The sequence below is a fragment of the Columba livia genome, chromosome 9 (genome assembly GCF_036013475.1).
Source record: "Columba livia isolate bColLiv1 breed racing homer chromosome 9, bColLiv1.pat.W.v2, whole genome shotgun sequence".
NCBI lineage: Eukaryota > Metazoa > Chordata > Aves > Columbiformes > Columbidae > Columba > Columba livia.
The window spans coordinates 5,531,806-5,544,327 of NC_088610.1; the positions used below are offsets into that span (position 1 = coordinate 5,531,806).

The following is a 12,522-nucleotide window of genomic DNA, read 5'->3' on the forward strand; positions in this document are numbered from 1 at the left end:
AACGGCATGAGTTCCCTAAGAAAAATGTAGACCGCATTAAACAAATTTATTCTCTTATATCAATCCTGACTTCACAGTTCCCTTTCTGGAACCACAGACTTGCCAGAATTCAGTGCTCTATTAGTGGCCTTTAAAACAAGTAAATCCAGTTAGACTTCAACAAACAAGAGTCTTAAGAAAGAGACGTCACTTCAGTTGTGACAAACAGCCCACTTGCTCTTATGTCTCTGGACACCTGCAATGTTGAGACTGGCCAGAGCACACAATTAGCGATAAGTAGCAGTTCCAGCACACAAGAAGGTAAATGTAACACCAGCTTCTAGATCCCTGCACCAATGGCCAATATTTCCTCCAGGAACTAAAACACAGCTTTGGTTTATAATTAGAGTAACACAGGGGGTAATGAGTGGGGCCCTCTAAGCAGAAAATCCCTCCCATGGCTGCATGAGCATAGGGGTCTGGGCCAGATAAACCAAGGGATCCTACCAAAACTGTGTCTTACAGCAAAACGATGGTGTATTTCGTGAAAGCCATCAAGTGACAAGTATTCGCAATTACAACAGCCTAACACAAGACTTTTGCCTCCAGAAGTCAGCGATAATCAGCTAAAAAGTTTTAGTCCGTTACTACCAAGTAAGGCGAACACTGGAATTTACAATGAAATGCTCCTCCCTATCGTGCAAACAGGTTTTGGTCTGTTCCCCTCCAAACAGGGAAGACAGGGAAGACGCAGGACAAGATCTGAACCACTGCGGAGCAGGTGAAAGAGTCAAAGATGGTGTTACTCATTTCCTTGTTGCTGGATATGGAAAGAACAGGCCCAGAACTATCTTGCTCCAACGAGACACCAGCACATGGTAAATGGTTTAGCTCAGAGCTCTGAAAGTTTCTCAATGTCCAATTATGCATTGCATTTGATGAAAAGAAAAATTACATTGAAATCTAAAATCAAAAGTGCTTTTTAACAACCCGTTTGGAAATGAAGATGCCTGAAACTCTGGAAGGCCTGTGTGGAATCTTCCTTCTGTACACAGACACAGAGGGCAGTTAAACAGACCCTCTGGCTTCAGGAGAGACACTGATCCCTGCGCAGGGAGGGATGATCCGTGCTCAGGAAAGCAACAGAGCAGAAGCTCTTGGGAGACGCCTGCTGCCCACAGCGAGAATTTGTTATCTTCGTAAACTACATTTAATTGCAGCCAGAATATGCTTCAGATAAAACGGAATGGAACAGAGTAATTTCTACATGACAAACAACTTGGTCAAAGCGAGTGGTTGTATCAGTAACCCAGTTTTTTAAGCATCTCTTATCCTGCCTTTTAGGATGAATTTACAGACTGTCACTAACCCAAAGAAGATGAGAACAAAGATTTTTAAATTACAGTCCGGGCCCCAAGTGGGCAGTATCTTGTCTCAAATATACTCAAAGGCTGCAGCCTGGCTCAGTGCTCAGAACACAGATGACTGTATTAACAGATGAAGGTTTAGTCCTTTGGGAGCCTCCTAATTCCCCAATCTAATAAAAAAACACAAACACCCCTTATCTAGAGAACTATAGAGCACTACAAAATACCAGTTCACTGAAAGATTTCACTTTGGAGAACCAAAGCAAATATAATGACTATTTCGTGATGAGCTTATACTACCACAGCGTAAGCCCAGTAACCTGTCAGGGTTTAACAATGGATACTTAAAACACAAAGACTATTTCAACATCCTTCTTCAGGTTATTTTTACAAGAGTCACAACGTCCAAGAATGTTTTAAATAACAATTAGGCAGACATATTTGTCTGAGTACTGCTGCTTTTAAGAGACCTGGCACAAGCACTATATATTTGATTTTTAATTAACACTCCATCCTGCAAATATTAATTTTTCATTCTATTTGTCAAGCTCATCTAACTCTATTCAGATAACTTAGTCAGAAACCTACAGAAAGGCTCATTAAGCATCTGCTGAACATTAAGGAAGGCTTCTAATTCTGAACCAAGTTTTATTCTCTCTCAATTTTTTTACTTTTCCACCTCTGTTCAGTTAGCAATTGAGGCATTTTGTGAAAGCAATAGCATATAGCACGCACATTTCCTGAAAATGTAACAGACATCAAATTGAAGGCTGTGGAAGTGACCAAGGAAGATACTGTACCTGAACAGAATGAAACCAAGTGACTCAACAGCTGCCCGCCTCACGTCATCATTCACATCACTCACCTACAAGGGGAAAACAGGACAATCAGAGTGTAGTTAAAACACGTGAGGACTCCGCAACATCTCAGGCCAGCTGTCAGGCACACGAGTTAATCAAGACAATGGGATTATAGAGAAAGTTAACTGAAACAGCCTCACTCTTGTTCATGCACTGCAAGTCTATCAAAGAGCAGGCACATCTCATCTTTTACAACTTGTTTTTTCCCCAGCCCATTGTTACACAGACTATTCAATGAAAACCTGTTAGCAGTTACTTTAGGATCATGTTTTACTTTTCACTGAGGTCCTTTTTTGTGATACCAGGCTGAATATTCTCTTGCTGAAAGTCTATTTATCCCAATGTCAGAAGACCCTGTTATTTCAACCATAGTAGTAAGGAAAGCTTTAATCACTTTACAGTTTCTGATTTGGACCAGAACATTAACACTGTACACATAAAGCCTGGCAAAGTGATGTGCTTACTCTCCTCTCACAGATTTCTTGCTATGTGCTCCTACTTACAGCCACATGGAGCAGGCGTCTGATAGCCTTGTTGTTCCCTGAGCCACAGTATGCCATAGCAACAGTGTACATGCCCGAACGACGGAGAATTGGATCCTAGAAGAGAAAACATCAACATTTAACATCCATCCAAACAGGGACTCTGTTACTCTGACTTTAAATCTGTTTCATTCTTGGGCCTGGAATCTGAAAACAGCCTCAGGGCTTAATTGTTCATTAGGGATGAGTAAGAGGACAATCACCAAAGCAGGGCTGAAACTACCGACTTCAGGTGGGCAGAAAGTTGCTACACCACAGGCTGCCAAAGAGGATCTGGTAAATGTGTCATTCTGCTTCTTATTCACTCTCTGCTGCTGACCACTACTAGATCCTTGAGAATGACTCAATTACAGAGAGCCTCATCTGTTTTTAACCATTACACCCTGTTCTGTTCCCTGTTGCTGCTCATAGGACTCCAGAGACTGAGTAGAAGGCTAAAGAAATACATGACTAAGCACTATTGTTCTTGTATTTTTGATCAGAGTGAAGCAACCTGTGAAATTGCCCCACTCCAGACCTGGTTCAAACCAGTCAGCCCACCATAGACAGAGATTTCACAAACAGATAGGAAGGTCATCCATGTAGCAAAAATGCCAGGGATTAAGTCGCAGCTGAACTCACCTTATCTCTGCAGAGACTCTCAATGAGAGCATCTGCCTCCTCCATCCTCCCATACATGACCAGAGCGATTCCAACCGCGAGGCCTCGCAAAATCTTTTCATGCTGGGTTTCCTGTGCATAGCCAACCATATCCTCGATAGCCTGAGCATTTTTAGACCCCAACATCACCAGTCCCAGCGCCAGCCCGGCTGCCTCACCTGCACAGCACAGAAAAAAAGTAAAGCAAAACTCTGTTCCTAAAAGCAATAAACATTCTAGTTAGAGAATCACACAAGATGTAGGCCCACAGATCACTTTTGGACACCACCATGCCCAGCAACCCCATCATTCATGGCCAAATATGCTTGTAATGATAACCTACCAGCCACAACTTAGAGTTCTTCCCTACCAAGTTGAATTTTCTCTTCCTTGGGCTAAGAATTGCTGAGATAATTTTCCTGCGAACCCCTGTAAATGCAGCAGTGTTCCCTACAAGCTTCTCCAAGCCTGTCTATCAGCCAAAAATGGCACATGGCTCTGGAGATCAACCACACTAAATAAAAAGTGTACGACAAAGGAAAGAATTGAGCAAAATAAGGGACTGTTTAAAGACCTAGCATGTCTTAGCAATATTTGGCTTAGTGCCACAGACTAGGCCTGATAGGACCTCTGAACATGACTGTCACATAACTAAACAACTGTGTTGATCAGGATAAGGTCACTAAATAAAACGCAGCTAAGGCAACCTGAAAGCAAGGTATGCTGCTAACAAAAAACCTAAGAAAAACCCCACCACACACACACACACAAAAAACACATGCAGAAAAAACAGAGATGCCTGATAAGGCCTCAGATGGTTATTTGCTTTGAAAGCAGAACATTTACCTGTCACTGCATCATCCTGGTATAGATTTGTTTTCAGCAGATCGTACACATCTTGACGTGCTGTCCCCATGGCAGCCAGACCCAGACCCAGGCTGCCACCATGTCGGACAATCTAGAGAAGCACATGCAAGTTTAGTCACCATGAAACAGGGAACAATGTGGCTTCAGACAAAGTAAACATCTTTCTGCCAATATAAAGCTGCAAACTTTAAGCCCCAAACCACCAGAAGATAGAGGAAAATCAGCAGTTCAAAAGCCTGTAAGCACTGAGTATCAGAAATTTTTCAAATAGCACAAGAAACTTCCTAGTATCTTTAAGGTCCTTTTCCCCGAGTGATTTATGCAATAAGGCAAGTCTGTGCCATATGTAAAAATTGCTGCCTAGTAACAGCTTTTGAATGGACAGGTAAATCGGAACCCACTTACAACAGTCTACATGCCCTTCTGTTCTAACAACAGATACAAGAAAGGCAGTATATTTGCAATAAGATGAGGGGGATCCGCACTCAGAATTCTTAAAGATGCAGACAGAAATTAACCCAAAGAAGGGAACATGCTGGAAAAAAACACTAATCTATTCCAAATTTTAAAAGACACTTTTTGTAGAGATCTACAAATATCAAGTGGTGAAGTAAAACACTTCTTTTTGTCTAAGATGCATTAAAGCTAGAGAGCAGCAGAAGTATTTTGTGATCTATTCCTTTGACAGCTACGGTGTAAGCAATAACAGTGCCTGAATACTGCTGGTCCACAAACACAACCAAATAGATATATAAGCAGTAAGAACACTGAAGCTAGATTCACTGTCAAATACACAAGAATTTCCTAAAAATCTTACTTAAACCTTCAGCAATAGGTTACAACCAGACTTCATATTTAAGGCTCACAGGAGGTATAAATATCACAGCACGGCCGCAGTCTCGGTTACCTGGAACCCCCAGTTCTACACCAGCTGGTACCCTCCTGGGTATTCCCAACAAAACAAAGGCTCGTTACTGAACTCGGTACGTACGTCATTGCTGGCATTCTTCAGTTGGTTCAGCAAATAGTCAATGATGTCCCCACCATGGTTTGCATGAATGAGACCCAAGGCATAGAGACCTCCACCTTCCTGGTAGGCTGACCCCGGAGAAGTGTCCTTGGGTAGGTACGTTGCCATGAGCTGTAATGCTTCTTTCTCATGACCCTGTATGTCCAGTGCGCAGCAGGAAAGGCAGACAGCGGGAAGTGAAAGGTGGAAAACACAGTGAATGCAAACATTTCACAATAATAGTTTAAAAAGTCAGGAGAAAACATGTTACGGTCATTACTTTCTCCACAAAAATCAGCCAAGAATCCTTCTTTACTGGGGTTATATTAACTCCAATACACGAGTAGTGTCAATCACTTGGTCAAGGATCTAAACCAGGACAAATTTGGCCAGAAGCCACACTGATTTATTCACTAGAGCACTTCAATGGGGGTCGAGGCACACAAAACAATTACAAAGACTTCTTGCTATTTCAAAACAGGTTTAAATGATTCTATGATTATAAATACACCCTCCCTGTGAATGAATCTGAAGAAAGTTACCACTGCTTCGGTCATCATTCACACTTACTGTAACCTGGTACAGTAAGGACTTTGGTACTGTCCCAAAGCCAGGAAATACACTTAGGAAATACACACCTGCAATTTTAATAGCTAGAAACCATTGACTGTGTTCAACTCTCAAAAGAAGAGAAGGACTAGCAAGAAGACTCTCTCCTTGAGCTCTGTTATCTTACCACCTACAGCAAAACGTGCTGTAAACTAGACTGGATATCAGATGAAATGGACTTGATAAAGCTCAGCTTTTCTTCAGTGCAAAGACACAAACTACGTTACAGCTGTGCCTTGCAATAGACCAGCTAAACTGGGGTGCAGGCATCATTCCAAACCCCCACTTCAAATGTTTTTGGTGTTCACAAGTCAAGCATTTATATTGCACAGAGGGGAATGAATGCAACATTACCTTGTGTATAACACCCAAGCTGGCGGTAGCAGTAAACTTAGCCCAGTTAGTGGCCCTGGCCAACCACTCCAAATTGTCTCTGGAAGACAAAACGAGAAAGGTTACACAAAGTTTTTCATACAGCCCATTCCTCACCCTGCAAGTGCCTCATTAGTTTTCAGATCTTTTGTTTACTCTTGTTTAAGCCCATGGGGTTCTGCAGCCACCCTTTTGGAAGTATCGAGCTTAGCAGGGCAAGAATGTTGTTCAAACACCTCTAAATGACATTGGAGCTTCCTTGCCATAGATTTACCTAAGGAACTGGTCACTGGTTGTACCACAATGCATAAAGGAGTTTGCTATAACCGTTGCTGTATGACACACGGAATTCCGCACCGCATCCTGAAATAACAAAAACAATCAGTATCACCAACCAGCAAAAGACATGTCCTAGGTCACTTAACATGCTTGCCAGTACACTAGAAAAACGGGTTGTAACTAGGCTCCATTTAACCAGCAATTTCCCTTTAATCAAAGTTAATGGATTGTTAAGACATTCTAATGTACCTTCAACCCATCTTCCCAGTACAAAACAATCCTTTCTATGAGTTTCTGTCAGAGATGTGGTTCCTTGAATTGCAGCTTAACTGGAGAAACCCCCTTCTGGTTGCAGAAACTGGGCACGGCAGAGCATGTGCTGTCGACACTTTCAAGCCATCCCTGGAACACTATGCAGCATCATTCCCAAGCACTTAACCAGCGGATAGAAAATGTTTTCCAATACACTTGAAGTGCCTCCTGAAATAAATGAGCCCACCGACAAGCATCCCCCACCATTTTCACTGTAACATGCATCTCACTCCACACACAAAAACTTCTCCTAGGGTTTCTAATGGTCATTTAGCTTCAGAGAGTCTAATTTACCTGTAAGTTTTCATTTGCCCACCCTTGAGTAGCACCTTCCAAAACAAAAACAGTCACTCAATTCACTAGCACTGCCTACAGTACAGTATATCTGACCAAACTTGTCTTCAACGTGGAAAGATGAATCTCTAAGCACAGGTCAGGATTTCTTTAGCCAAGCTGAAGGTGTGCTCTCAATAACACCTCAACCAAGATGCCAACATACTGTAACCTACAGCTCTGGCTGCCTCCCTCCCTCCCCAACCAGCATCGTTTGCACTGGATCAAGACATGAAGCTGGAGGGTGCGTTGGTCCATCTCACTGACCAGACGGAAAACAAGCCAATCAAAAAAATTGGGATAAATGGATTAGTTTCTATAACCAATCAGCAAACAAAAAATTCAACACACTAATGGCAGCCTGTTGTTGGGTCACAGCAGCTGTAAGTTGAAGCAATCTGATTATAAGGCCTTCTTTGGGTGCAATCAGCTCTTGTTCAAGTTTCAAATGCTAATTTATCATGACCAAAACACAGATCTGTACCGTCAAAACCCAAGGAGGCCATGCTAAACATAACACGATGTAAAATAAGAGCAATGTGGTCAAAACAAACACAGGATGAATCAGATGAATCCAAGACAACCGTATCTATCAAAGCCTCTTACCTTTGTGTTTTTGAGGATCATGAGGTCTGTGTTGTTGTTTCGTATTAAAAACTGCAGATGTAACTCAATGGCCATTTCCCCACTTAAAATTTTAATCATCTTTGAGATCTGGTCCTTAGGCTCTGGGTTCTGCACATACAAGCAAAAAGAAGAAAAACATGAGAACCCAATTACAGGTCTGTTAAAGCACAGTTCATGAGAAGCCACTCTGCTATATTCCCATCACCTTATTCCAAAATCTGACAGGTTTTAGGACTGAAAGGACATTGTTTCTGCCCTCGCTGCACAAGTCCAAACCTCCCAGATACCCACGTCCCTTTGTGCACAACAGCACGGGTGGGAGAGGAGACTCTTTGAAAATAAATGCATTCTTCTATTGAAAGCAAAAGTATCTGAGTGACATCTGATGTTCTGCAAGCTCCTATGTTTGGCTTTACAGATACAATGAGCATCCTGCAACAGTTTTATAAATGTGAACCTGTATTTCCATGGAAGTTTTGATGGAGAGGACCACAAAGCCACAAGACTTTGCATAACCCTGCTGAGCTGCAGCATCATTCTTGTGAGCTAAAGGCTTTATTTAGAACAATGGCTAGCAGAACTAGGAATCTCCAACATTCACCTTCCAAAGTCCTTTGAGAAAACCTTCTTCACCGTGGAAGTTACCACAAATTAAGTTCCAACTGAAGCCCCTTCTGAACAGGGTGAAAAGTACAGTGCAGCTCTTTGTACTGACATTGTTAGCAGGTCAGAGACCAGCCAAACGTGAGTAATTCAGCCCTTAAACTAATCCCCTCAATTATTTCTTTGTAGGCAGCACTCTGAATTGTGAAAGATTAAGCTCAAGAACATTTCTGGTCACATGGATCATTTTAATGTAGTTGTCCCTTGGCAGAGTCAGCAATGCCAAAGCAGCAGAAAGTGATTCAAGGCAGAATCCCTGCACAAAAGCACTATTTACAGGTTCCTTGATGGGGTAAGAAACTCCACCCCTTTTGTTTTCCTTGTGGAAAAGAATTTCAAGAAAACCTTTCTGTTCTTGATTATTTTTAAGTAATCTGCAACAACCTCTCAAAGATTCCCAAGTCTGCTTTGCAAACATGCACCATGGGGAAAAAGAAAAACGAACAAAAAACAAACCACAAAGAAAACCCCTAAACTGTATTGAGTAGCATTTCCTTTCCTCAGCTTTAGAAGTGTCAGAACTGCATTAGCTATTCAACACGCTGAAATGCAATTTATGTGCATGTTAGAAGTGAACTTGCTTTCTCCAGTTCTTGGGAAAATAAACTAAACAAAAAGATGACCCAGCAACACAGCCACCATATCACCCAGAGGCAACACCTTCCTCTTTCATGGAAAAGACACTATATTATGTCAGCAACCCCTCCTGCCATTCCTGTGGAACAGCACCAGTTGTATCCAGCCTGAACTACAGCCAGATATCTGAAGAAAAAAAACGTATCAAGCTAATTCATCAGCTCAGGTTCTCAGCAGCAATCAAATTTGAGGCCCTTTCTTCTGGAATTAGTAAATTATTTCAGTATCAACAAAAAGCAAACATGTGAACCAGATCCTTCTGTACCCTTTTTCAGGTGTAAATAATTCCCACCAAAATTTACCCACTTCCCACTCTCCCCCACCTTTCAGTATCCAAACCGCTGGACTTTCAGACTGTCAGATATTTGGTCCTCAGAGACCATCTGCTATCTTGTCTCCAATCCAGACAGAAGTGGAATTCAATTTTTCACTAACCAAACTAATTTAGCAACCCCAGAGACACAAATGGAACACATCAGAAAAACTAAGCAAAGTATATTTTCCACATGGCACTCACAATTTCTGGAGACTTCCCCGCGCAAGTGCTTCCTGGTTTCTCTTCTGCTTCCATAGCATCACTTAAATAAAATAAAAATGAAAAATGCAACCCAGTTAATCTCTTGTAACCAGCCAAGTGCTGTAATTATGTCCTGAAAGAATAGTCCGGGATTTGGAGGTGACAACCGCAAACAGGACTTTGACAGCACAAGGGTGGACTATCTGGAGGTCACTGCTGAAAAGCAAACTCCTCCACAATTCAATTTTCAGGGAACTTGAAGACAAAGGCCAAGAAAATCCCATCTTCTTATTCCATCTTTAGAGACAACAAAACTAGAGATGTTTTTAGGGAATGAACAGGGATTGATAGGTGAGAAAACAAGGTCAACAAACAAGGCAGTGAAGATAATTACATCCTCACCCAGAATTCTTGAGTTCACCACTATCAGGATGGATGTTAGTGTTGAAATGGAAATGAAACATAATAAGCTGTTGTTAGCACCTTGTCCTAATGCTTCACAGCCTGGCTTACAAATTATTCGGTGCCTTTCATTTCACTGGAAAAGCAGCAAGGAGATTGCTTGCTATGCCCGTCTCACTGATGCAGACCCAGTTCTCCCAGCTGCATAAGCCAGCCATGCTGTAGGCAGCATTCTCCACCACACACTGTCACAGACAGTGCAGGGATCAGGTTGTGTGCAGATATGACAGCTCTGCTGATTAAAGAGCAGATGCAGCACAAACTTCTTAGACGCTGCCCCCAAGATGGGCAGCAGCCTTAACATGGATTGGCCAATCCTCTAGAAACAGGTTTAAAACAAAACTGTGTCGGTTACCTGTAAGCCATCATAAGAAGAATTAAATAAGATGGTCTGGTTAATGACAACTTTGGTTTTCTTAACAGCAGCTTCCCGCAGCAAAGATCCAGTGATGTTGACCACTGTACAGGTTTTAAACGTCAGGACTTGAACAAAACTCAGACTAGATTTGAATTAGCTCTTTTAAACTCCAAGTACAAAGGGGTCTACACCAACATAGTATCATCTGAGCTCACTCTCTGCACAAGCAGGCAGCAGAGCACAGCTGTGATATGAAACCAACCTTGCACAGAGCTGTGATGAGCTTTTTGACTGAACTCACTCCTTCCCAAGCTTTACAAGTGGCTGCAAAGATCACACAGCATCAGCGTGTTCCTGAGCAATTCACACTACGACTTAATGAATTACTGCTCGTTAACTGAGCAACAGGAACAGCATCATGCTTACCACAGCTGGAAAGGAAAATGCATTCTTTCAAACAACAGTGGATTCCGGTAATACACAATTTTGCCCCAAGCAAATAACATGTCTTGTCTATTACCCTGGCTTAAATTCAAGGGAGTAACTTGATTGTAATGAACATCCGCACACAGAACAGGAGGCTCCACCAGAGCATGACCGTAACCAAACAATTGCACCTCTTCTCAAGCCAATGTTCCCACCTGTCTTTCTCTGATCCAGGGACAGTGCCGGTGTTGGTGGATCCAGGCACAGAGGCGATGGGAGTGCCAACAGTACGGAGATTCTGGATCACCGAAGACAAGAACTGCTGGCTAGCGCTTTCATACAGATCAAAACAAATTTGGTAGGCCATGAGAAGGTTGTCTTCCTTCACCAGTTTTTCTAAGATGTCACTCACAGCCTGTGGGTCATCCAGGAATATCAGGCACTGAGCAGGAGGAAGGGAAGAACAGAAAAAAAAAATCGTGAGAAGACATTATGTACTTCAGAATGAAAGAGCAACATTACCATGCTCCATTTTCTCTCTTACCTCATCTGCTGCTACTGTAGAACACCCCTTCAGAGAAAGAAAAAGTCTGTCTCTCCCATAAGACATAATACTAATCTTTGAAGAGTTTTCATAGGCCAGTTTATAAATGAGAACAAGTATTACAAATTCAAGACACAATATTCAAGCCTTCCTATTTCTGCAGCTTTATCTTTGGAAGCTGAAAATGTCCTACTAAACACAGAAATGTCAATAGCACATTAAAGAAGCATCAGTCATTTCAAAGGGATGTCTCAGCTAAAAAGGAAGAGGTATAACACTCCTGAGTCACGTGTACACGGCACAGCAAGACTGGCAAAGGCCTGAGAACACCCGAGTAACTTCATAATTTGTTGTCTAAACTCTTTCAGTCAATGGCTTACCAAAAACCAAATGTTCAAATGGCTTACCAATAACCAAATGTAAATGTTCTTTGGAGGTATCAACAAAATTCCAAGCTGTGAACTACCACCTCGTACTCTCTACACAGGCTTGAAATATTCTGTCAGGATTGTCTACATTCCTAAACTGCCTTTGAACATGTTTCTTTTTCTATAAACTGACCAAATGCGTAATATTTGCATCTCTTTTTCAAGTCGATCCCACTTTGATATATATTTGAAGCACACAACCAGGAAAAGATACTTAACTGCGTAAATAACAGAGATCAGGTAGACGTCAAGTCAAATACATCTAAAGAACAGCAACTTTCAATTGATGCTTAAAGAGCACTCTGAGAGGTTTACCTGGCACACGTTGATGAAGTCTGGTTTCTCCAGATTCATGTAGATTTTAACTAGAACTCTCAAGACTTTATTACGGAACTGTTTATTCTGCATCAAAGACATACAGAGCTTCAAGCTGTAGGCTAGCATCCCAGGAACATCGTTCTGAAATTAAATTCAGAGATATCAAGTCTGGGTTTGGACTGACAAGCAGGATTTAGAAATTAAAATAAAGCTCCCTCCTTTCCATTATAAAAAGCAGAGCAAAAGACATGCACATAAAAACCTTCACTGTTTCATCTCCCATTTTCAGAAAAGCTTATAGGCAGGTGTATTGCTGTTTAAAGAAAAAATACTACCAAAACTGTAAAGGGCAAATATTTAATTCAGTAGTTAAAA

General features: G+C 41.7%; 1 protein-coding gene across 1 annotated transcript in view; it reads right to left on the reverse strand.

Annotated features, from left to right (window-relative positions):
• Nucleotides 1-12,522, reverse strand: part of PSMD1 (proteasome 26S subunit, non-ATPase 1) — a 69,616-nt gene that overhangs the window by 51,027 nt on the left and 6,067 nt on the right. Inside the window, exons 6-16 of the mRNA XM_065072856.1 lie at nucleotides 12,145-12,288; nucleotides 11,073-11,299; nucleotides 9,612-9,672; nucleotides 7,775-7,903; nucleotides 6,519-6,607; nucleotides 6,227-6,305; nucleotides 5,246-5,419; nucleotides 4,234-4,345; nucleotides 3,370-3,566; nucleotides 2,710-2,805; nucleotides 2,147-2,211 (exon numbers count right to left, since the gene is read on the reverse strand). Coding sequence (XP_064928928.1) covers nucleotides 2,147-2,211; nucleotides 2,710-2,805; nucleotides 3,370-3,566; nucleotides 4,234-4,345; nucleotides 5,246-5,419; nucleotides 6,227-6,305; nucleotides 6,519-6,607; nucleotides 7,775-7,903; nucleotides 9,612-9,672; nucleotides 11,073-11,299; nucleotides 12,145-12,288 — 1,373 coding nt within the window. The remainder of the gene's footprint in view (nucleotides 1-2,146; nucleotides 2,212-2,709; nucleotides 2,806-3,369; nucleotides 3,567-4,233; nucleotides 4,346-5,245; nucleotides 5,420-6,226; nucleotides 6,306-6,518; nucleotides 6,608-7,774; nucleotides 7,904-9,611; nucleotides 9,673-11,072; nucleotides 11,300-12,144; nucleotides 12,289-12,522) is intronic.